This window comes from Xiphophorus maculatus, chromosome 12, assembly GCF_002775205.1.
Source record: "Xiphophorus maculatus strain JP 163 A chromosome 12, X_maculatus-5.0-male, whole genome shotgun sequence".
In the NCBI taxonomy this organism is placed as follows: Eukaryota; Metazoa; Chordata; class Actinopteri; order Cyprinodontiformes; family Poeciliidae; genus Xiphophorus; species Xiphophorus maculatus.
In genome coordinates this window covers 18,728,012-18,754,055 of record NC_036454.1, presented here as the reverse complement: position 1 = coordinate 18,754,055, position 26,044 = coordinate 18,728,012, and the positions used below count along the sequence as shown (strand labels likewise).

Here is a 26,044-nt window from a genome sequence, read left to right as displayed (position 1 = left end):
CCTTGCTAAACAAAATGTCAAAGATCATAAGCTATGAGCTGTTATGTTGCCGTGATGATTTTCTTCTGTCTGTACAGGGAAACTTTTTCTTAAAAAACATTTTTTACCTAAATATAGAAAAACAAACGGTCAGAAAAAAAGCCAAACAAATAATGTTGGTGTGTTTGGGACCCAGCAGGTAGTGGGAGCATTTCAACAAGTGGAGCTGTGTTTACCCTCCTCCATTCCCCTGGATTTAACAATAGACGAGACTCTTTCACTTCTTAACATGAAACCCTCCCATGAAGCACACAGTTTGTCTCTAAATGAAGGCATTTAAGTGGGGGTAGACATTTGTTGCAGTTTGTCCTACTTATAACTCACAGAACCTCTATTTTGTTCTCAATCTGAGGACATCGTTCTGCCTGATGAGGGACTGTAATCTGGTTAATGTGTGTGAAAGAGAGGAAGATGTGTAGTGGAGCAAGGAGGCGGGACTGTCACCAGAGCTGTTCACATGTAATACTCCTCCTGATTTTGTAGAGCGATGAGGAGAGGACAGGCTGCTGGGTCAGATGTATTGTGATGCTGCTGGAGGCATTCAGGAGCTGATGCAGCAGTGAACCCTGTCAGAAGAGCGTTTTTGGAGCATCTGGGATAAACCTGAAACAAACGCACGTCCTGCTGTTGCCATGGGGGGCTCCCTCAGCCAGCACAGGAGAGCATCGCTCAGCTCTCTTAGGAAGAAGGACAGCTTGTAAGAACAGATTTTTATTTTTATTTTTTAAAATGTTTGTAAGACTGTGTGCAAGCTTTGTGTTGGAGGCAAAGGTGACAGAAAGCAAAAGAGCCAGAAGGGAAGGGTCTGGAATCATTCACTGAAGGCAAATTAGCCCATCATGCCTTTCTGTTTACAGTGTCAGCTGGTTGGCTGATTTTAATACTGTTTAGCTATTCAAATCTGAGGGAAGTCAGAGGGCAAGACTGGGGAGAGGAAGGAAGGTTTTGTTGCTGTAATCTTTCTTATTGAAAGGAATGATTAATAGCTGCACAATATATTTAACCCCAGTTGTCATCATGCTGTCAGTATGTTATCACACTTGTTTGAATGTGATGTTTAATATGATATACTATCTCAAATTCTTACACGTTGATATTATGACATGGACTCTTAACAGCCCTGATGATATGTGGTTTTAATGGCCAAGATGCTAAAGCTCAATCAGAGTGGTGAAAACATTTTATAAAGGGAACAAAGGGTAAGACAAGGTTTTGCAAATTGAAATCGTCATTCTACTATTGAGTTACAATTTTGTAGTTGCATATGTTTCTGATATTGTGCGGCTCTGCTGTTAATTATGCATCTACGACCCAAATTTAACAGGATTGTGTTCATGAATTCATCCATGAAGTTTATACGTCTACTGAGTCTTGTTTAATTCATGTGTAAGTCTTTGTGACAGACCAGACAAGTGAATAAAGGATGTTTCCATCCTGAGGCATCTGACAGAGCACAAACATAAACCATTCTTCCTCTTTCTTCACCCCGTTAATCTTCTCAGTGCTTTTACTTTATCCTCTCAGTGATGTTTTTCATTACTGCTCCCAGGAGCCTCTTGAAGTGGATTTCTTTCTCTCGGCGCACATGAAAGTCTGAGCTGTTCTATATTTAGACACTTGTTCCTTTAATTTCTCAATAGTTCCAGTCGTGAAGGACAGGAGTTGGGATAAGATGTGACAAGCCTTGCTAGGATGTTTTTGAGGTGGCTTTTAAAGCTACAGTGTGGACAAAGAAAGAGAAGACAGATGACCACTTTAGGAAGAGAACAGAAAGAGAACCAGATAAAGCAACACTGAAGCACACCTTTTAAAATAAATATCTTCTGCATCCATCTGTGTTGGTGTTAGGTCACGAGGGAGCTGGCGTCTTCCCTACGGGGAAAACTCCACGACCAGCGCAAAAGGTCTGCAGCTCTCATCTTTTGCACTAATTTTAGTCAGCTTCATCATCCCCCTTCTGTTTTTCACATCTTAACTGGAGCAGTCGTGGTTGTTCTGCTCTCTAGAAGCCCAGAGCATTGGCACAATCACCCAGCTGGAAGCAGTCTGACCTGCATTTGAAGCTATTCTTAGTGGTAATAAATACAGCAGTGAAAACAAGGTTTGGTTATGTCAATGTTTTTCTATGTAGCTATATTTGTAAAAGTTGATGATGCGAAAACTTAATTATGTAAAAAGCTGACTGACTTAGTGAATTGGTATATCTAGAAGAAGGAAATTATCCACAAAATGGGGGTTGAACGTTGAGCCTTGATTAAGATTTGCTGCAGAGGAATAGATTGAGAATATCTGTTCAAATAATATTGAAATTATGAAGATGGAGGATAACTTTCATCACTGTACATCAGCCCAAACACCGAGACATTTGTAGATGGTACCATCAAGGTGTGAGATTTTCCTACCATTTGGCAGATTTCATGTAGATCAGACAATGACAAATGAAATAATTTTTACTGAGAGACATTCTTGATGAGCAATCTGAGAATTAATGAAGTATTATTAGAATTTTATGTCCAAAATTGATCCAGGGAAAAACCCACAACTGTTTTCAGACAGACATTTTGTGAAGAAAGTTTACAAACTGTGCATATATGTAGGAGATGTTATTACAAAAAAAGCTTTAAGTAATACAATAAATTTTTGGTGACCATGTATATTCATATTTCCTGTGCCATTTCACTTCTTTACACAGAACACAATTTATTTAATAATTTGTTTTTATTTTTTTTAATCTGTAGATTATTTGAGTTGTTTATGACTTCCAGGGGGAATTTTATGCTAGTAGTCACATCAGAAATATATTTGGAGAAAAACAGTGATGGGTTTAATGCATATATATCCTGTGTATATAAAATATATCAGGGCAAAGATGAGAGAAAACATTTAATTTTTTGAAGAATCATGATTCAAGACATATTGCCTCTGAAAAGCTTTCATTCATGATAGTGAAATTCATAAAGAATACCAGTAGGGGTTCTCATTAGTCTTTTGAGCGTTTCTCAAAATTTGACCGTCTCTCTATTTAATGGAACATCTTTTTTTAAAAAAAAAAAAGCTCATTCAGTGTTTTTTACAGTATGTTTTGTCAGTTTTACTAGATAGATTTTTAAGTTTTGGGAAAGTTTTCCACCTGTACTAATTATATACTGATTATAGAATAACATTTTAGCCCAATTATAGGAACTTTAATTTAAAACAGGTCAAACGGCTTAAGAAAATACAGCAATCTTAATCTAGGAAACTGTGGAATTTGAAACAAATGTCTCTTTTGAGTATATTTTGCTTCTTTACATTGATACACATGTCGGTCCTGTAAACTCACCCAAACGGTGTGTAACGTACATATTCTGTTGTGTGGGAACTGTGTGATCTTCAGCTCCATTCATAACTAAGAACAATAGCTCGGCTGGTGTCTGTCCATGCCTCTCTGGGGTTAAGCCCTCCTCTTGTCTCATTCTTTCTTTGTTTTTTTTGTGTGTGTGTGTGCCACAGTCAGTTGAGTGATTCAGCTGCTATAGCATTGTGAGCACCATGACTCCACTTAGTTTCCACGCTGGTTTTCTACGCTAATTGCAGATAAGTTGAGCGTCCTCCACAGAAGATGAGATCAGGGAATGCCAGCCTCTCTGCTTATTTTATTTCTGCTTTACTCTGGATATCACCATTCTGAATTTAGACAGAGGAACATCAGCTGCTCCAGTTTCTCCCTGGAGTCCCTTTATGGGTGTTTTCATAGATCAGCACACTCATGACTCACTCCAATGAGGGGTGAGTCATGAGTCATAAATGACAAACCTTATCATAAATGATAAGGTTTGTCATTTATATTTAAGCTCATGTTTTTCACACAGGCAGCTTGTCCATTTCCTCTCATCGCTCTGTATTACTAAATAGGTGGCTGGGTGTAAAGGCCACTTCTGTTTCTGTAGTTGCTTGTATGCAAAATGCACATCCAGTATTTCCCAGCAGGTGGCGCCAAATTGTCATCAATCTGACGCTAGTCTTGGCTTAGTAGGTTTACTTGCATAGCAACATTATTTCATAAATAATGCTTAACATGAAAACAAAAAGATATTTAAAGAAACATTTTATTTATAATGGTGGTATGGACATAGGTTCATTATCATCCTCATAATGAGTCAGTGACACTTCCATCTCTGTTTTTCTATTTTTTACTTTAGACTCATCTGTCCAAAAAAACCTTTTTTTAGAAATCCTGGTCTTGGTCTGCGCTCTCTGTGGTAAACCTCAGTCCAGAGTTTGTGTTTTCATGTACTTTCATATCAGCAGTAGCAAGATGCTGCCGCAGCTCACAGGAGAAGATTTTGTTGTTTTTGGAGATTTCTTGTAGCACATTGTGGTCTGCTCTCAGTGACAGCCACATCTGGGCATATTGGGAGTTGTGCATTATTGTATAAAGGTGATTTTTTAAAAAATGTCCATGTAGTCTTTCATTAAATAAAGTCTATATCTTTTAAAGTTACCTTTAGCTACACCAGACACTAACTGACATACCTCTGTTAATCCTCTTTCAGTATGCAGAGTTTAGTAATTATTACATCCGGTATCTAATTTCCTCTGTTGTGGACTGCAGACATGTTTGCCATGTCTGGTTTTATTCTTGGCTCATGAACAACACATGCTGCCATCAGTCAGAATCTAATTGAGGAATAGACATCTACATTCCTACTGGATTAACAGACCACAAACACATCAGTTTCATGGGGCGAAGTCTATTTAAGGAACACATTTTGTTTATCTGCTGTATTTTAACCTGTATGTGGACCAAAGTAGCAGCTGTAGTTTATCTATGTCCGTCTGTCTGAAGGCATGTGTGGGTTGCACTACTGACGCTGTATCTGTGGTTGCAAGCGATTACATAAGAGCAGACTCATTTCCACAGTTATTTCTCTGCTCTGTTTCTCTGTATTTTAATTCTGTCTCAATAGGAGTAATGAGTATTTTTATTTCATTTTTGAATGTTAAGAAATCACATGTTGTTGATGTACCTGGCCAGAAGCCAGTGCCTTATTGTGTAACAGGTTAAATGGATGTCTGTGTGCCTCCAGGCTGTCACCGGTTTATCTTCTTATGTGTTTTGACTGTCAGAAGGAAACTAAAGGGAAAAAGAAGACAATGCAAGGAATGCAAAACAAACGTTTGAGATTCTAATCTTAACGAACCTCTAGACACTTCTTTTTCTTTTCGTTATTTTATTTTTCATAAAAATGCCTCCATTGTTTCTGTGCCGTGATTATTTTCTGCACAGTTTTTTTTTTTCATTCTGTAAGAGACTGAACAGAGCCTCTTTCTCTGCGCTCACCAGTGTAAAACATTATGTGCGGGTTTCTTAGATCATCCTCTTTCCTCTCTCTGCTCTTGTTTGCGTGGAGCAGAGTGTGGTAACATGTCTTCATGTGTGGGAATTATGCAACAGAAAACATAAAATAAAAAGGAAAGTGCCTCCTTCTCCTGATCTTTCCATCTTTTCACAGTGGCTAAATCCTCTGCCTGCCTTTTGGATTAGTCACGGTCCATGTTTTCTCTTTCAGAAAATGCATCTCATCTAGCCTAGATCCTCTGTGTGAGTCTGAGGGAAGAGTTGTGTAGAGTTACATAAGCTTCTGATGAATAAACACAGAGAAAGACGTGTGTGTTCAGTGATGAGAGCATTTAATTAAAACCCTATTCTTCCAAGGGGATTTGCTGCTGCATCGTTGAATCTGTATCTGGGTTTATTTTATTGATCCGTCTGTTGTCTGGCCTGGATAGTTTCAGTGAACAATAGAGCCTCAGTTACTTTAATTGCACCTCGGGGCTTTGCCAGCTCATGTGAGTTCAGTGGGAATAGTTTCTGTCTCGGCAATATTTGTTTTCACTTTTTCATGTTCATCCTGAGAAAAGAGGCAGGCGGTTTAATTGCCTGCGTTTAGCTGATCTGTCAGCCGTATCTGTTGCTGGGTAAACAAGCTATTAACGTCTCGGATTGCATCTTGATTACCATATCGGATCTCAGAGAGAACAGTGTGTGAGAAGCATTCAGGGTTGACACAAAGTGTGGAAGAAACTTTAGCAACAAAAGGGTGAAGATATGAAAGGCACAAGGAAATAAAAATACGGGTGAGAGGTTTGGAACCTGTTGAAACATGCATGAATGTAGGGTGGCCAATATAGTAAAAATATCATGCTTTTTTTTTAATTATAAAATGATAATAATAAAATCTTATTTAAAAAAAAAAAAAAAAAACATTGCACAGCTTATTTCACATTTGGAAATATTGCCAGCTAGTGTCAAGGACACCTCAGGCTTAATCATTTTTTTCAAACTAAAACTGTCATTCTCTGTGGAAAACAACAAAAGGTTAAGTCTTCAGGTAGAGAGATCACTGCTGTAGGAAACATTTTATGAATGGAAAGGAAATGGAGGATAATAAAACTAATGCCTCTGCACAGGAGCAGACAGCAGCAGTTGACAGAAACGGCTTTACATGCAGCAACTTGTAAAAATCTACACACTCCTGTTAAGATGCCAGGTTTTTTTATGAATCGTTTCAAACTTTTTTTCTACCTATAATGCGATACAGATCCCATACAGCTGGACTGACTAACTAATAAACCTGTTTTCAATTAAAAATAAAAAAGGTGCAATAACCTTGTAGCGCTAGTAGGAACAGCCTTGAACTTAAAGCACCTTTTGATTAAATTTTTGCTTGCTGTCTCATTTAGTATAATGCTGTCAGCATCATTCCTCACCTTGACTTTGTAATGTTTGCTCACCTTCCAAAAAAAAGAAAAAGAAACCATCAGTCATATTGACCATGTGAGAAAATCTCACATTCACAGCAGATTTTTAGTTTAGTTCAAGTGATTAACATTTTATTGTTCAGTTTAAATAGCTGATGTAGTCAAGGGATGACTAAACTTAGATTTACAGCTTATTATTGAATAGTTGAAAACCTTGAGTTGAACCAGTGACCCAGCTTTTGACAACGCTTGTTTATCTGGTTGTTTGAAAAAGAACAAAAAACATCTAAACACCTAATCAAGGTGGATATATAAATGTGGCATTTCCTTACCACCATGATTTTTTTCCCCACCTGATCCCCAAAGCTCAAACATATTTGATATTCTCTCTAACCAGGACAAAACTGACTAATCCTATTTTGTAAAACAGAAATGTACTTCTCCTTTTCCTCTCTTCCTGTCTCCAACTTTCAAAAATCCCAGATAGCATCACAGAGGGAGAGAGCCAGTCAGCAGACCTGTAGGAGCAGCAGAGCGAGCCGATGCGTATTAATCAGCTGGTCGCTCACCCAGACGAAGAGGCTGCTGGGAGGAAGAAGGAGGGGAGCAGAAAGGGCGGGGGGAGTGACTGCTGATGCTCCGGCTGCAATTTGCAGAACGTGAGTCAGTGCTGTGCAGAGAGCAGAGCCGCAAACAGAAGCAGCTGCAGCACAGACAGACACGTTTCTCTTGCACGAGCGTCAACAGGACAGAAGAGCAGGATGGGTAGACAGAGAAACTGAGTAAAAGAGGAAGTGAGGTCGACACAGAAAATATGTTGGTAGATCAAGAGCTTCTTGTAGTCAATAGTAAAAGTGTGATTTAAACTTTAGAAAATCACAGAGTTGACTCATCCAGAGAAAAGACAAGTTTACAATTCTTATCTCAGACGTGGGGTTGGAAGTGCTGCACAGATGTCCTGGTTGTCTCCGGTCCAGTGGGCCAAGTGGACATGGTCGGCAGTGACTGGAGGTGCAGGAGACAATGGACAACCTACAGGAAGGGATGACAAAGAAGACAAGTAAGAGATTTTGTGAATGTGTGTTTGTGTGTGCTTGAACAGATGGATATGGATTGTGACTGTGGATGCTGTGATGGCAGCAGATTCTCCTGAGTCATACAGACAGGTTGTAGATCATCAGACCAACGGTCCCATCCTGGCGTTTATTCTTAGATTCTCTGTCTGTTATCATCTCAAAGCACATATTAAGTTAAAATAGCTTTGTTGTATTAGGAGGAGATGATTTTTATGCACCACCCTGTTCTTTCAAACACAGAGGATGTAATTAAGCCTGTTTTGTGCGTGGCCGTTTGGCAATGGTTGCTAAAAAGTAGGGGATTAAAAAGCAACACTTTTCAAAGCTTTAGATACTTTTTGATTCCCCTCCTTTTCTAGTTTCTTAGTAACCATTGAGATCTTGAACCACTAAGGCTGTCAGCAGGACAGGAATCTCAGGCTGTGTGTGTGGGAGTGGAGGGTTTATATTTGTATTAAATTGGTGTTAAGTGTGTGTCTGTGGGAACTGGTTTCCAGAGATGGTGTGCTCCTGGGTGCTGACACTGTGAACTCTTCTCTGTGCTGTTTTTCATTAGAGTGTGGACGTTTTGATGTGCTTTCAAGTGGCTAGGAATACACACAAGCACACACATCCCTACACATGCACCATGTGTTGATGCCTCTCCCCGTTCTCTTCGTGTCTCTGTTGTTTGGGAATAAATCAGAGCTGGGTGTCCAGGCAGCCCGGACTGGAGGCCAAAAACTGTGAGTGTTTGTGGGACACAGTTACTGAGGAGCAAAGGATGCAGGTGGCCCAGTTTGGCCCTGCTTCCTCTTCTCTCCTTCCTCTGACTTCCTTTAAAATAAAAGGAGCTTGTTTGTTTTGACTTGTGAAAGCCACTGTGTTCAAGTCTCTTCAAGAAAATAGATCCTGGAAAGCTGATGACTCTGTTATGATTATCTGGAAACATATACAGTGCCCTTCAAAGGTATTCATATCCCATGAACTTCTATATATGTATAGAATTGTAATCAAAAACTTCAATGTGTTTTACTGGTATTTCAGGCAGTGGACTAACAGATAGTCATCATGCATAACTGTGAACTGGAAGGAAAATGACATGGGTTTTCAAATGTTATTACATTTACTAATCGGTAAACAGGGTCCACTTATATTTAATTTATCCGCAACAAGCAATTAGAGAACAAGGCAGCATCATGAAGACCAAGGAACACAGCAGGTAGATCAGGGCTGTTGAGAAACTTTTAAGCAGGGTTAATTTATTAAACAATATCCTCACGGAGCACTGGTCAATTTATCTTGTGAAAAGAAAAAGAATAGCACAACTGCAAACCTACCAAAATATGGCTACCCGACTAAAATGGCAGACATGAAATTAGAGAAGCAGGTCAGGAACCTCTGGTGTCTTTGGAGGAGCTGCAGAGATGTACAGCTCAGGTGAAAGAATGTGTTGATAGGATAACTTGGTTGCGGATTCTACCAATTTTCTCTTTACAGAAGAGTGGCTGAAAAAGCAATAGAAAAAGTCTAGTAGGTTTCCCATAAGTCATGAAGAGCAAACAGGAAACATGAAGGTGTTCTCTTCAAATGTGACTAAAACTGAACTTTTTGACCTACATCCTAAGTGCTGTGTGTGGCAAACAATCTAACACTCCACATCTGAACACACCATCTTCAAAATGAACAGTGGAGATGGTGTAATGTTGTGCTATGGGAAAGCATTTCTTCACCAAAAAAACAAAACTGAGGTTTTTCTTCCAGCAGGACCACAAACGTAAACATGGAGCCAGGACAGCAATAAAATGGTTTCAATCAAAGCTTCAATTCAATGAAAAATTTGAGACAAGACTTGAAAATGAATGTTCAAAGAGGCTCTCAATCCAGTTTAGTTTCAGCTGCAAAAACCTCTAACGCTAGATGTCCAAAGTTTTTAATGTTATACACCAAAAGACTTCCAGCTGTAAGTCTTTCGATGCCAATTATTGTTGTACAATAACTGACTGAATACAAATTTATTCCACATAAAGACTTTTATTTTATTTCTTAAATTATGATGTTAATACCTTTGCAAGGTAGTTAACAATGTGTATAATTAAGCAAAGAAAAAAGTGCATAACAAATCTTCCCTTGTTGGTTTGGTCAAGTTTCAGTTTGGAGTTTTCTTTTCTAGCTTCTGTTTATTCTTCTCTGTTATTGTAATGTTTCATCAAAATAAAAAAAATAACAGTTTTTTATTTTCACCTGCAGTTCGGACTCTGAAGGCGCCTTCGAGACTCCAGAAGCTGAGTCTCCAGTTGTGAATCTGCTGAGCCAACTGGACAACTCAAATAATACAGGTGAGACTTCAGAGCAGATGGCAAGTTAGTGCTCCGATGTAGGTCACTTGACTTAAATATTATCAGATATTGGTAATGATTAACTAGTGATCTTGAAATCCTGACGGTTTTATCTTGTATGTCTTCTTTGACTGTATGTTTAAATGCAATACTTGCTTACCATATCTGCCATGAACAAAATCTGACATGCAGTCAGGCTTCACATAAGGAACAGCAAAAGAAAAGGTTTTTCATAACATATTTAGGTATTGTCTTATTATACTTGTGCATTTCATTTATAGTGGGCAAAGTATCGGTATAGTGCCCACTGTTTACAACAGTAATGAGACTTTAGCACAGCAGATAACATGGTATCACAGACCTACATATTTCTGTATGTGAGCCAGCTGTCAACCTACTTTCAGCTTCAGTCTGCAGCCTTTTTGTTTATGCTTTGCTGAAAACCCTGATTTGGGTTAATCTGTGCAGATTTATTACTGCAGAAGTATCACTGAGGAGCATGCTTGAATGCTTGGAAGAGGGATTTATTATTGCAGTAATGTTTTCCTGGAGTACACACTTAATACATCACTGCTGGCTCCTATCAAAACATTTTTGATGCCATTAAGGCTCAGAAACAGGATCGTCAAAACCTTTGATGTTTGTGCTGGTTGGTCAGATGGAAGTTGAGATAAATTAATATCACAGTTTTCACCTTTTGTGTTTTTAGTAAAAAGTTTATTCCATCATACTTTTCAGGGTTTGTTTAGAGAAGAGATTTCAACTAAATTTCATCCCACTTCATTTTATCAGACAAAGCTGGATGAATACAATTGCACACCATATGCTTGATATTTTTATTTGCAAATAAATATGTAATTTTCTTTCTTTAAATTTAGGTATGCACTGATTTCTGTTGGTCTATCACATTCATTACCGCGAAATATTAAAAAGTTGTGACCGGAGGTTGGCAAAATACGCATTTGGTAACATTGAGAAGAATGTTACCATAGACTGAAGTTCTATAAATGTTTCAGATACTATCATTAGATTCAGATTGCTGGATTGAGTCTCCCTGCAGAAGATGGTCAGACCCAACAAAAGTGATTGAACACAACATACTTAAAGTGACAGGAAAGTTTAAATTTAGAACAAGTGACATTGTCATTGCAATATTAAAAAAAAAGCTTCTTATCCTATAATTTCTTTAATTGTGCAGCTCTATTTCATATCCAGAAAGGCTGATATGGAGTGTGATCTTAAATAAAGATCATACAGTATTTGTGACAGTCCACAATTTTTTTTTTACCTTTTAAAGAACGTTTCTTCCTTTGTCGTCTTTCGTGTGAATTTACTTGTGCATCAGCAATAATTTCACTTGAAACTTGGCGCTATTTACTACCTTTTTAGAAGCAATGCACTACATACTTTATTAAGCAAAGTTTTACAGGTCCAGAGTAGTGTTTATGAACACTGTTAAAAGTTGGAAATGAGCTCTCTGTTGGTTAAGCCTTTATTAAAAAAAAATAGCTTGCAGCTGAGTCCTGCTTTTTCAAACAGGCTCCCTAGTTTCCACTCCCCTCTCCTCCTGTTCTGCTTTTACTGCCGAGCTTTCACCCACACAGGCGCAAGTAGCACCCGTTGCTGTGGTAACAGATAATCCAGACTTCAGTTCAACCACAGATATGAATATAATATTGTGCAGGGATATCAGCAGACACTGGGAGCAACGGGGTTTGACATCAGGCTCTTCTATCCGGGTTAGATCAGTTTCCGACATTTGAATTGCTGCTCATGGTAAAATTATGCCAATCTGAGACAGTAAATGTATCATTTCACGCTACACAACTCGCATGCTGGGCTCCTTTCATACATAAAAGATTGACTCTGGAGAAATGGGCTCTACATTTCAGTGAACCATAAACAGTTCACTGTTTATGGGAACAACCACTTGAACATGACGATACGTCTCTCTGAACAGTGGCAGAGCAGAAACCTGAGCTCGCTTTGTATCTACTTGTTTCTCTGACACTCTTACTTCCCCCTCTGCTGTCTTTTCCTCTTTTTCACAGAGTTGTGAAACGGTAATAAAGCCTGATGTTGTTTGTGTTGCTGGGACACGTGATGGGTTGAACTCTGGGTGTGGTTTTTCTACATCTGTTCCTCGTCTATAAAGGGTGTATTCAGTGTGAGGAACTACGGACATTTAGAGCTGAAGTTTGTATAAGCTGACTTCAACTCTTTGATTTAAAAAGAACATTGACATAATCTACTTTTTACACCTGTTGTACTTTCAGGTGTTTTTCTGGGTATGTATGTTATGGATCAGTTTAAAGTAGTGAATAATTTTGGAGTGGAAAGAAAAGATGAAAGAAAAAACTTCTAATAAATGTGGGAGGCATAATAACTGAGCTCCCCTTTAATGGTTATGATTTTAAAGTGGTGTTGAGTTGAGCTTCTCCACAGCATGATGCTGCCACCACCATGATTCATTGGTAACTGCAGTTGCATGTACAGTGTTTTGGTTTAAGGTTTTTAAACCACCTTCTCCCTTCTGACTGTTGTCTGCTCTACTTGGTTTGTAGCAAACTTTGAGCTGGATTTTTTTATTATCTATTTCTTCAGTAGATTTTTTCTTGCCCCTTTTTGTATTTTGTCTTTCTTATGCAGTGCAAGACCACTAACAGTCCTATTGATTTTTCCATCTCAGCTATGAAGCACTGCAGCTCCTCCAAAGTTACCATGGACCTCTTGAATCCTTTGCTAAACTATGCTCTTTTTGCCCAGCAAAATACTTGTTCCAACGTGTGCCCTATAGTCTTTCCACTTTCAGATGGTTGGTTGAAATTTTCTCTGAGATGTTCAAAGCTAATAATTACTTTATAAACTCTCTGACCTGTCTACTGTGTTTCTTGGTCTTAACTTCATTGATCTTCTCAAACCACTAAGGCCTTCATAAAAAGCTAGAGTTACACTGAAAAAAGAAAAGTAATACTGAATTGTTTTTCTTCTTCTTCAGAGTCATGCATAATTTAGTCTATCACATGAAATACCAAAAAAAAGTAATAAAGTTTATGGCGCAGCTTAAGAAAACATGTCCACATGTGGTGTAGAGAAGGAATAGGGTGGTGTTGTTGGTTTATAGTTGTTTGGCGTTTACATTGTGTGGAGATGATTATTTTCAGCCACAGGGGTTCCTGTGTTTCAACAACACAGCCCAGTCCGCCGGGACGCTTAACGGGATGTGTGACGAGACAGGAAGTGGATTGTTCTGGGAGGAAGTCAGTAGATTTTAAGTAAACCCTTTGAAGGCTTAAAACCTAAATGGTAACATTACATGAAAGAGATGCATTCTAACAATATAAGGATTTAATATTATTGTAATTGGGTTGAATGGTGTCAATTGGTTACATGCCTAACTGGTTGGTTGTAAATCATTTAGCTGCCACAGTGAGATTTTTCAATTAGGATTTGGTGGGAACTAGAAAAGGAACAAAAGTGTGTGTAGGTGGGGTTAAAGTGGTAATGATGTAAACAAAAGGATATATCAAATGTTGTTTGGAACTTGTTTGGAGATTATATGGACTATCTAAATCCCAGTGAATGTTGCCACCATAATAACTGATATGATTTTATATATATTTTTCAACCCATTTTACTTAGAACAATGCTTAACACAAACATCTAATTTTTCTTATCTCTTTTGACAAATAAAGTCTAGTAATGATAATATTTTTAAAAATCAAAGCAGTGGCATCAGACTGCTGACATTCAAAAACCTCAATTGAAACCATCAACGTCGCTAAGTTATTATAAATTTTGTGTAAATTTCAGTGTAAATGGAATATCTAAGTTGCAGTATTTATGCAACAGAATGTTTTTGACACATCCAAAAATGAATGGCAGCCTGGTGAACTGCGTCAGCGGTGTAGATCATTGATGCTGGAAAATATTTAGTTTGTAAATTTCCAGCAAATATTTATACACCATTTAAGCACTTGGAAGATGTGCAACAGTTTTGCAGAGATAAACAGTATTTTGTCAGATGAAGTGCTAGAAAGGAGTCATTGAAATGTGGTAAGTTTTTGTTGTAGTCATTTCATTTTTGCTGTGTTCATATTGATTTATGCATGTTTTAGTAATCATGCTGCTTCTTATGTCTTTTTAATCTAAACTTTAATGACACTAATAAATGTTATAAATAAAGGTTTTGTGTGAACATTTTAGGATTCCTTTAAAGTTGCCTGAAATTTTGCAACCAAGAGATTGGCTAGATAATTTCTTTCTTTAATTCTTAATAGAAGTTTCCTGTTTTCACTTACTAATGGCAACAAGAGAGAAAAACATCTCTCAAAATCTCAACCAGGGTCTAAAATTATTTAGAAATCTAACCTCAATGTACAGTATTATTTACTTATAAAAGTTCAGATAGAAATAAATATAGTTTATTAATACTGAGTATGCCCCAAGCTCACTGTTTCACAGCTAAGTATAACTAATAAATATGGTTTATGACAGATGCAACCAGATTCGTTTTTGCATAAGTCTTTTCTTTCCCAACTAGTTTGTTCCCTTTTTTTCCCCATAGTTCCTACTGATGGTTCAAACAACATTCAGGACAGATGCCATGATGTCCGCTCAGCTGCATCCCAGCAGGTTGACTCCCTCAACAACTTGACCTGCTCCACACCTAACAAAGGCAGCTTTGGTTTGAATCAAAACCTCAATTTGACCCTGGGCTCCAAAGATGGCTCTGGAGAAGATCTATCTCCATCTGGCCACCTTCCCCAGACTGCAGCTCTCCGACCGCCATCCCTTCCTGTTCTCTCACCACTTAACAAACCGGATCCTTCAGAGGTGGACGACGAGGCTCCGACGACTTCAGACTCTAGTCCAGACACAATCAGTCATGATGAGTGCCTGGACCCCGATTTGCTGAATGGCAACGTGAGATCAGACCCTGTGAGCTCAAACACTAAACTGGCCTGTGAGACCAGCAACTCAATCATTAAGTAAGTAAACCCAAATAAAGGCCTGTGGCCCCTAGTGGTTACAGCTACACACATATAACCCAGAGTTTAAGTGAGATATGCAGCTAGTTTCTATAAATGGCTGTAAAGAGCTGCAGTGATTGCAAGCGGTTGTTCACATCTACCCTGAAATGATCAAAGTGTCTTTGTCTGTACGAACTGTGTTGGCGTGTTGCGTGTCTAATGCAGGTTTAAGGCATGTCGGCTGTTTCTCCCCTGCATACAGCCTGACTCACTGCACTAAAATGGGCCACTTTATGTTCAGGAAGTTTATTTTATATCATTCGCACACATCTGTGAAACTCTGTTTACACATTCCATTTTGTATACATACCTGTATGTTTTGCTTCTACTTTTACTTCATTTTTGCTCAACTATTAAGAAGTCAAACTCTGCCCTCTTGTGGAAGATCTTACACAAGTATTTGTAATTAACTGTGTCGTGCATCTAATTAAACATTGCAATATAGAGACATGCAATTTCTACTTGATGTGAGCCAGTCTAATAAAACAATGGTGTATCCAAAAGTCAAAAGCTAAAAGTGTTATATAAAGTTATAAAAATATAAATATAATGAAGTATATAAATATGAAGGTATATAATATAAAAGTATCTCTGTTACAAAATACAATAAAACTCTCCAGGTTATGAAATGGGAGATATCTATATATAAAATCAAACATCTCATCCTCTACTTTAATGAGAATATTATAACTCTTTGCTTACATCATGACACTATCATAAAATATTTTGTTTCGCAAAATCATTGAACATTAAATCTCAATGGATGCTCATGGTTATTATGTCAGATTTCCAAAACATTTACATTGCTTCCTTTTCTGTCATGATTTACAACAGAATAAAATGATCATTGTTTTAAGCTGTAATACATTTTTATTTTTGTAATGTGCTGAGCTCCATCTCCCTGTTGTGGCATCCGGAACGAACAGCAGGTATGCCACCTGCTGGGACATTTATATGATGCATTTACTGCTTGAAAAATATTATGTATTTAGTTTAGCAGTGGCTGGTCAATAATTAGGTCCAATCCAGTTAAAATTTTGCTGGACTCTTCAGCTGATTTCTTGGCGCATCTTTAATTTTTATCGTCTCAAACTTTTGGATATCTAGTGTTAAAACCTAGTGAGGCATTGACAAACATTGGAAGGAATTTGCAATAAACTTTTATTAGTCAAGAAATGTTCTTGTAAATTATATTTATATGTATTATATTTGCAACATTCATATTTTTTTTCAATGCATTATGTCTGACGTTTCCCAGTAACACTCTGATTCTGATTCCAGTTTTGTTTTCCTAACCATTAGGACCTCTGCCCTCACCTTGTCTTTGTCCTAACCCGTGTCTCATCTTGTGTCTTTTCCTTCCTTTTCTTTGCTCAACATGTCATTCTGTTTCCCTTTCTCTTTGTGTGGCATCAGGACTGCTGAGCAAGTCCATTTCCTCTGTGTTTTGTTGTAAGTACTGCATAACTGTGTTGTGTGACTCTGGCTCTGCAGCTGACATAAACTCAGAATCTCAGAGAAAAAGACATGAGTACTTTTGCAAAGTGTAAAAATATCATGAGTTAGAGGAAACCCTCTAATCCACCAACATTTCATTATTCTGCTTTTTCTACTGCATAACTCAGCACTTTTTGGAAGAGCATGCCAGCTCAGCACACACAAAGAAAAGCTATGTGGTCTAGTAGTAAAGCTTTCTGCTTTTTTTCCCTGTCTCTTCCTATTTTTCCATCTGTCCTCATTTAAATCCACTCAAGGCTGAAATGTGCCACGCTGAAGCTGATGTTGCTTTTTGTCATTTGTCCTCAGGAACTCCTGCAAACTAAAGCAAAACCAACAGATGCAGAAGGATTTAAATGGACAGGTAAGCTCTGATAATAGCGGTAATATGCCTACTACACAATGAGTGAAAAAACAGGTGTATACAGAGAAAGCCAGCATGGTAATAAAGTTTAATGTTGTTTAAGGATGACCATCATGAGGGCCATGCTACAGATGAGGAGAAACTGGCTGGGACCAAATCAGAAAAGGAGCAAAACTGTGAGTAAAATGATGGCATATATTTTAGAGCAATATTAACTCAAATGAAGGACACCAAAGATTAGATATTTATTATTTTAGATCAGTTTGCACTACCTGACCCGTGGGTCAACAACAGTCATGGTCAGGCAGTCACATTAAATGTCCTTTCCTCTTCTGTTGCAAACACAGGCCTGTTTAATTATTAATTGTACATGGGAAATGTTCAGAATTACAATGTGGTGAGTAATTGGGACAGAGCTGTCCTTATGTACAGAGCTGTTTGTAACTTATGTTCAGAACATGACGGATATTTTCTGACATGCAGTTCAGTTTCTACTGAATGTTATGAGTTTTATGTTATGAGTTTGGTTCAGTCACTTACATAGCTCATTCTCAGGAGAAATTGTCCTTGAATGACAATTTTTCCTGACACTGATGTTCAGGAAAATGAATCATTTACATGTACATCAGAGAGTCTTCTGGAAGTTTATTTATTTCAGTAAAAACTTTACAACTCCTATTTTATACGAGTTTATTACATAGACATATATTCCAAGTGATTGTTTCTGTTAATTTTGGCCGTAGTGGCTTAAAACTAACACCCAAATTTAGTATTTTACAAAATTAGAATATTACTAAAGATAAATGAAATGGATTTCCCCCCCCACAATAGAAATCTGTGTTGTGGCCTGTACACATGACTGGGGAAGAAAGGAAACCTGACAGTTGTTCACTCTTGGAAGTCAAAAAATTATGGTTAAAAAGCTGGGTGTTTATCCAAGTATATTATTGGAAAGTTAAGTGAAAGGAAAAATGTTGTACAAAGGTTGTTTTCTTTCTTTTAAGTCACCCCCGAAGAGGTGAGAGGAACAAAATCTAATGTTCTTCAGGAACAGTGTGAAGATTTGTTGTGTAGTATGTTTTATCAACTTCAAGGAATTTAACACTTCATGTCTTCCTTTTGTAATGAAGCTTTAGAGAAATGGTGATATTATATGCTAGTGGATATAACATACTACAACATACTACTACTGGCTACAACATACAGTGCCAAAAGTACCAATACATGCTTTAATCACCATTAATCATCATCATTAAACATTTATCTCTGCAGTCTGCCATCAAATTAGCCTGATGTAAACTCATTGTTGAGACAAAGAAACAATTATACAGATACGACCTCAAGACTGCTAATTAAACCAAGTTTGGATTCCTCATCACCTCAGCAGATACACAAGCTGATTATCTTGTTGCCATGCTGAATTGATGTAGTAATTTAAGCACAAGGAGCCCCAACCCAGTACTGAATGGATTAGTTATTTATTAAAATGAAGTTTGAGGGGTCATTAAGGGCATATAGCAGGAAAACATTCAAGTCATTGAAATATAATTCATGGATTCTTTCAGATTAAATATCACGATGACATTTTTTTGGCCTAAGGATTTAATTTGCTGCCACCTGCTGGTCATGTTGCTAAACAGTGCTGTAGCATATTTATAGGACCTACCTGTATGACCCCAAAGGCTTTCTTCTCTCTTTCACAGACCAGGAAAACAATTTGACATCCAAACCAGATGAGTCAGGCTGCTGCTCTGTGGTGAGACTCCGTCTCTTCTAACCTGATATATTTTCTTCTTTCTAAAACTTGGTGTCAGCTTTTGGTTTGCTCATCAATGGAGTGTCAATCTGTCACTGAAAATTGGATGAATGTTTATACATAAATTTCAAACTGCAATTCTGCCACTAGGTGGGGCATTTTATCTGTTCAAATGAAAGGAATGACGAGTTACAGCCGGTGTCGCTTTCATCTGCATCTGATTCTTCACATGCAGCTGAAATATGAGACATTAACGTAGTAATTTAAAATAAAATGTAGCAAAATTGATCATTTTATTTTGAAGTAAAGAAACAATTGATTAGGTTACAGCCAAGGACGTTGCATTGTAATATGTGATATGTCAGTATTGAGGTGTAGGACAGCACAAGGTACTTAGTGCCTGCCACTGTGTTAGTTAGTCTTCTCAGGTGACACATGGATTAAGATTATCACCCTCAAGATTAGCCTATGACTGTCATAATCCAGCAAAGGACAGAAGGAGAAACATGGATGGAGAAGAGGAGGGAGTGAGAACATTGACCCAAAGATGAGTGATATATGCTGAATGTTAAGCTGCAGGAGAAGATCAGATTATCCAAATATTGCAATATGATGCCAAAACAACACGTATAATTTAGTTGGTTTTAGGACATTTTTCCAAATCTTGACAGGTTTAGTGTAGAAAAGCATGAATCAAAAGTTTGTCTCTAATTTCACCAATATTTGTAATGTCTTAAGAAATACATTTTTCTGTTCTGAATAAATGTCAAATTTGATATTTTTACACAAATGTTTAATGTTGTAAAACATTGATTTATCAAAATTAGACTAAAGTTACACACCTATGTCTCCTACAAATGCAGCAAAATCCTCCACATTATGGGACTGAATGATTAGTGCTTTGAACTTTCTTTACTGTCAGCAATTAGTTAAACATCAGTCTAAACAGGTAATCTCTGTTTACAGATCCTCACCTGCTAACATTTGCTAATAGAACATGCTGCATTAAAGACGCAATTTGACTGCTGGAAGAAAATGTAGCAAATTTGCAGTAAAACATTCAGCTTCCTGTATCTGTTGAAGCACCTAAATGAACCGTTAGCATGACTATGTAGACAATGGTTTCCCTTCTAGAAGCTTCTTATTGCTTTCATGCTTCCTCCAGCCTAATTATTCCATTTCTTACCGACTCTGGAAGGAGCTAACCAAGTCTTCTTCCTGCAGTAATAGTGACAACAGTGAAGGGTTTTTGTCAGTGGCACCTGATAGTGATTAGGTTTGAGTTGGGTATTCACTGATCATAAACAAGATTAGATTTTGAGGTTTCAACCAGCTCATAGATGAATGCAGGAATTTAGCAAACTTTGTCATTAGATCATTTTTTGCTTCATCTCCAAAATTAGCAACTGAAACTTTTGACAATTTGGTTGAGCAAAAAGAAAAAAAAGATGTTGATGACTGATTTCCTTCTTGCCAGTATGAAGACACATGTGAGCTGAAGACATCAGAAGGAAGTGAGATGCAGAAAACGGGAAGTCAGGTCCTGGATTCCATCTGCATCAGTGAGGCCGAGAAACAAGCGGTTCTCACCCTCATCAGAGAGGAGGTAAGCTCTCGTGTTGGACTTGGCTTCACTGGGTTACTCAGAGATTGCTGGTGGAGGTGTTTACTCACAAACGGTCTCCTTTCAGATCATCACTAAGGAGGCTGAAACTAATGACTGGAAGAAAAAGTATGAGCAGTGCAAACAAGAAGTGGATGAGATGAGGTTAGAAAACATCCTGCTGTTGTCATGGGGATCAAACGTTCCAGATGAGGGTGGTCCTGTGTACCGCAAAAATGAAATTAGTAATTTTTATTGCATAACGATCTTATGTAAACTTTTAGACAAACTTTAGCGTTGTATGTTGGTGTGTCTCATTTCAGAAAGATTGTTGCAGAATATGAGAAGACAATAGCTCAGATGATTGGTGAGTTAAATTCACTGCAGGAAAACATTCAAACACTGAATTTATTCTAATTTGTGTAAACTCATCCTGTGAGTGCTCTGTTGCAAAAAGAAAAGTCCGAATTGAAATGTGAAAAGTGTTTTATGTTGCATATTGATATTGTGAGATAAAAAATAACCCATTTATGTGTTTCTTTAGAGGACGAGCAACGCAACAGTGTGAACTTCCAGAAGGCTTTGCATGCGGTGACAGTGGAGAAGGATGCTGCCCTGGCAGACCTGAACTCCGTGGAGCGTTCGCTGTCGGACATCTTTCGCCGCTATGAAAACATGAAAAGCACCCTGGATGGCTTTAAAAAGGTGGGAAATTTGAGGACATCTTGTTGAAACGTCTTGTTTCCCCAAGTACCCTGAAAATAGTTTACGTTTCTAGCACTTGATGATTAATGTATGTATAAAGTTGGAAGTGTATCTTGTGGTTAATAGCGGTGTTTGTACAACCAGCACCAGGCATAAGCTGAAAAATCTAACTCAAATAGCTGCAGTCATTATGAAACCACAGCAAAACTCTCAGTGAAAGTAATTTTAAGAATAGGCTGTGGTGTCCAAACCTTTTGCCACGAGGGCCAAAGTTGTCAAGTTTAGAGCAATTTAAAAGCAACCCAGGGTCATAAAATGTAATTGTTAAACCCCCCCCCCCCCCCAAAAAAATAGGCTTTTATATGTGCTCAAAATCCTAAATATGCAGGGTTTTAATGAAACAAAGTAGTCTAGCTTTAGCTTTTACTGCTGCTGTTGAAACATTGGAAGGAAATATGTTGCAATTCAGAACACAGACAAAACACAAAAGTTAAAATGAACATTAGAAAAAGCTGTGTAGATGCTCAGTTTTCCATCTGCCTTCTGTGTGTGCACATGAATTGGTAAATGGCATTAGGTTTTATCTCTTCATGCAGAATGAAGAAGTGCTGAAGAAGTGTGCTCAGGACTACCTGGCCAGAGTCAAGCAGGAGGAGCAGAGATACCAGACACTGAAGCTGCATGCAGAGGAGAAACTAGACAAGTATGAAGAGTCTGAGCAACAGAAGAGTTTGGGAGAAAAACTTTATTGGATAAAAATATATATTAATTTTTATTCATTCTTGTAGGGCCAATGAGGAGATTGCTCAGGTGCGCACCAAGGCGAGCTCAGAAACAATAGCGTTGACCGCGAGCTTGAGGAAGGAGCAGATGAGGAACGAGTCTCTGGAACAAGCCCTGCTGCAGAAGGTACAACACTCATCATCTCCAGGCTGTGTACCAGGAAACACATCATTCAGCACCATTTCCTGTCTGCGATTACTGGATAATGTTTAATTACCTTCCTTTATGGCGTTCCTGCAGAATCAAGAAATCGAGGAGCTCACAAAGATCTGTGATGAGCTGATTGCCAAAATGGGAAAAATAGACTGAGGATTTGCTTGAGGCTAATCAGCCTGGATCGCCCCTCCAGTCCTGTAGAAATGCACTGTGCATGCCTCCAACCAAGAAGCAGCTTCCATACTGTACCCTGTGCCTGCCTTGCACCTAAGAAACTGCTTATGTACAGATGTCTGAAATAACCTCTTGTAATTTGCATTTGCACTACTTGTGACCTGAACCTTCAAGGCTCTCAGCATATTAATCACATGAGATCACTTTGTTTGCATTTTGCACCTTTCGTAAGGTTATCTAGAGCTATCAAGTGTTTTTCCATGATATCAGGGAACAACAGCTCTAATGATATTTCCACTAAACTCCTACCAACTTTGCCTCCAGAATGACATCATGTTGAATTCATCCCTGGGTTTGATTTTGAAAATACTTTCAACCTTCCGCTTAGACAAGCTTTAGAGAAGAGATTTAATATGAATGGTTAAACAATTAAAATATACTTTTATACCACTTTCAAGTTATTTTTTGGTTTGGCCAGATTGAGTGTGAAAGTGGACCTCTCTACCTAAACTAACAGACTGGCAAAAGACAATATTTATCAGATAAACAGTTATAACTCCCACAGTAACTCTGGAGGAACTGCAAAGGTCAACAGCACAGGTGGGAGAATCTGTCAACAAGACAGTTTTTAGTCATCCTCTCCACAAATCTGTTCGTTTTATAGTACTAACGCAGGAAGAAATCATGTCTTGTTTACAATTATATGTGAATATAACTATAAGTCATGTAGATGACACAAAATAGTTGTAGTTGTTCATGCAAACAGCTGCGTAGAGATAAACTAACTCAACACTTCATGCCTACGAGTGACGCATGATGTTGGCAGCATCATGCTGTGGACATGTCATTTTGTGCACATGCAGACTATTTATCACTTCCAAGGCCACATAAATAAACCTCTGAATTGAGAACATTTTCACTACCATCCTTCTAAAACAGTCTGCAATTTATGGAGCTGTTCAGTCAAATCCACAAAACCATAACCCTTACTTTTTATGTAACTGGGCTATTTTTGAGTGGAGATATTTTACAAATTGCAGATGCTGCTGCTTAAATATCATTACAGTCTGCTTTTTACAAAACCCTGTGGAGTAAGCTGATGTCTTAGTGAGAGCTTTTGCCTGCTGTTCATGTGTGATTGTTGTCAGAGTACTCGTTTATTTACACTTTTTCACAGTTTTGCCATTTTTTCAGACATGTTTTCTTTTATCGCATCAACAAGCACAATCTGTGTTCAGCACAGGGCTGTAATGATTAACTATAACATAATTTATGGCTGCTTATCACAATACAAAATAAATTTTACAACTAGTGCTTATGTTGCGTGTGTGTTTGGTTCTCACTTGGTTTTCTACATGAGATTTTCTGTCCAGGAAAAAATATTGACCTGTCCTTGCAATGCAGGATATGTTTAAAATCTTCCTATAAATCAGCTGGTTAAAGAAAGACTAAGCATTGCAGGATTTTTTTAGGGCTCAATATGTGGTTATTTAAAATCTATTAAAGTAAATATTCATTGTAAATTTGTGATGACTGTAAAATTCACCAACATCACAAACTCAGATGTGTAAATGGTATATATATTTGTGCCAATCTGATGTCATGTTACCTCTTGTTCCTAGACTGTTTTGTTTTTGCCATATTATTTTGTAACTTCAGACTTTGCTTGAATAGGATATAAATTCGTATCTGTAGTTCATAAATGACAATCTCACATCTGTGTTGAATCAGTGTGAATAATGTGTACATTCTCCTGAATAAACATCAATATAGTTTGTTCTACAATATTTTCAGTTTGATTATTACCATGCTTTATATAAGGATTCATTACTTTCTATATAAAATGGACTTAGCACCTTGTGGTATTAATCTCAAGACCAATTAACACCACAATGAGGAAAGGGATAAGGTTATAAAACTATATTCCTTGTGTTGAACTTCTTAAGATATTTGTTCAATCTATGATCCAAAAAATTGTAATGAAGTGTAAATTTGCCTAGATCTGGCTGTTCCCCTACTAGGAAAACAGAATCGCAGAAACATCCAAGTTTAAAACAAATATTGTTAGATATTTACATAAAGATTTGAAAACCATTTATTTTCCTTCCACTTCAGGTTTGGGCAATCCTGGTCCTTGAGTGCTGGTGTCCTGCTTATCTTGGATGAATCCAATAGCTGAAACCCCTCCTACTGTAAGTGCAGTCAGGTTCTCCAGAGTTACTTTACTCAGGTGTGTTGCAGTAGAGACGCATCTAAAAGTTGCAGGAGTTGCCGTGGCTTATAGTGGAAATACGTTGCATCAATAAGCTTGGTAGTCAACTTTACACTTAGCAAATTTAGTGATTAAATTCATGCTAATAATGGGTACAAGTTTGGAGGGTTGTAAAGTGATCAGTATGTGACATCTGTTTTACCGCAATCTTTGTCATATTGTGTTTGCAGAAACGTAACCGAGTGAGCGCTCTTAACAGCAAACTATCTGGTAACCTTGCCAACCAGAATTTGGTTAAAGCTAACGATTCATGAACGCTGAATATACTTTACGCTTTGTACACTGAAAACCTTTCGTCTTTGTAAGTAGGTTATTTTGTTTGGAAGACACTTAAGCATGTGTTGTTTTTTCATTGGTTGATAAAATGTACATTCGTAGTTTTTGAGTGTAGCATTAGGATATGTGTATGAGCTCTAATTTCTTTCTGTTTCATTTACAAAAACGTTTCGAGTGTTGCATTAAGATGAGTGTAGCCAATAGTGTATTTTTTTGGTACAGAGACCTTTTATTAGTTTTATTAGTTATTGTTGGCTGACTGTCAAGCTACACATTAGTCACGTTTTGTAAGGACAGCACTTCTATTAAGGGGTCTCAAACTCCAGTCCTCGAGGGTCGGTGTCCTGCAACCTTTAGATGTGCCTCTGCTGCACCACCTGAATAGAATAATTACAGTAGTTCATTAAGGCTCTGGAGAACTGATCTACAGGAGGAGGAGGTCATTAATCCATTTCATTCCAGCGTTTTGTACCTGTGGCACATCTAAAAACTGCAGGACAGTGGCCCTTGAGGACTGGAGTTTGAGACCCCTGTATTAGACTATGCTCTAAAACTGCAATTGTGTTGCCCTGTTAAAGCTTGTCCTGTTAATCCTTTAGTGCAGGGTGCTGCCTGTGCAGCATAGCTGGAGATTACAGGGATAAGATGCTTAATGCTTTAGACATCTTCTCATTGTTAAACCCCCTCCTTTTTCGCCAACATGGTCCCCGATTCCCAAACATCTCACTCATCCACTTCATCTCTGGACTCTAGAAGACAGTATCCCATCATCCATTTGCCATGAAGACTGTTTTGACTCTGCTCTGCCTTTTTTCTCTGGCCTGCCACAGTAAGTTTCTATAATTGGATGCAGATTGTTTGTAGGAGACTAAAATGACTAAAATATAAATCAGTAGGCAACTGATGATTATCTGCAGACAGGTAAAGGGTTAAGGCGTCCATCCTCTCTTAAAATTCTTCTCCAGTTCTCCAGGCGTTACGAGGGTTTTTCAATGTTTTACTTTGGAATTTCAATTCTTTTTCACTCCTGTTCTGCCTTTTCATCGTGTCCGAACAAGATATCATGCACTGCAGTGTGCACTTTTAAAAAAATAGGCAAGTGGAGGACAATAAAGAAACTAATTTCAGGCCTAAAAATCTGTCAACATCAGATTGTCATTGTCTGAAAGTCATGTTTGTGGGAAACAAGAAGAATCAAACAAAGACCTAATACAAAACCAGCAACATGCTTCAATTGATCAGTTATCA

The 26,044-nt window shown here is 37.9% G+C and overlaps 1 protein-coding gene across 2 annotated transcripts; it reads left to right on the top strand.

The window, feature by feature from the left end:
- Positions 1–528: 528 nt before the first annotated feature.
- Positions 529–23,566, top strand: tacc1 (transforming acidic coiled-coil containing protein 1). Of its 2 annotated transcripts, none has more exons than XM_005804008.2 (13): positions 529–736; positions 10,089–10,177; positions 14,745–15,168; positions 17,017–17,071; positions 17,175–17,247; positions 18,775–18,827; positions 20,305–20,433; positions 20,519–20,595; positions 20,754–20,797; positions 20,975–21,135; positions 21,732–21,838; positions 21,924–22,044; positions 22,159–23,566. In XM_005804008.2, the coding sequence occupies exons 1-13, from the start codon at positions 672–674 to the stop codon at positions 22,225–22,227; spliced, it is 1,467 nt and encodes a 488-aa protein (XP_005804065.1). In that variant the 5' UTR covers positions 529–671; the 3' UTR covers positions 22,228–23,566. The 2 variants fall into 2 exon arrangements, with proteins under 2 accessions (XP_005804065.1, XP_005804064.1); XM_005804007.2 differs by lacking the exon at positions 529–736 and adding an exon at positions 7,386–7,843.
- The last annotated feature ends 2,478 nt before the right edge of the window (positions 23,567–26,044 follow it).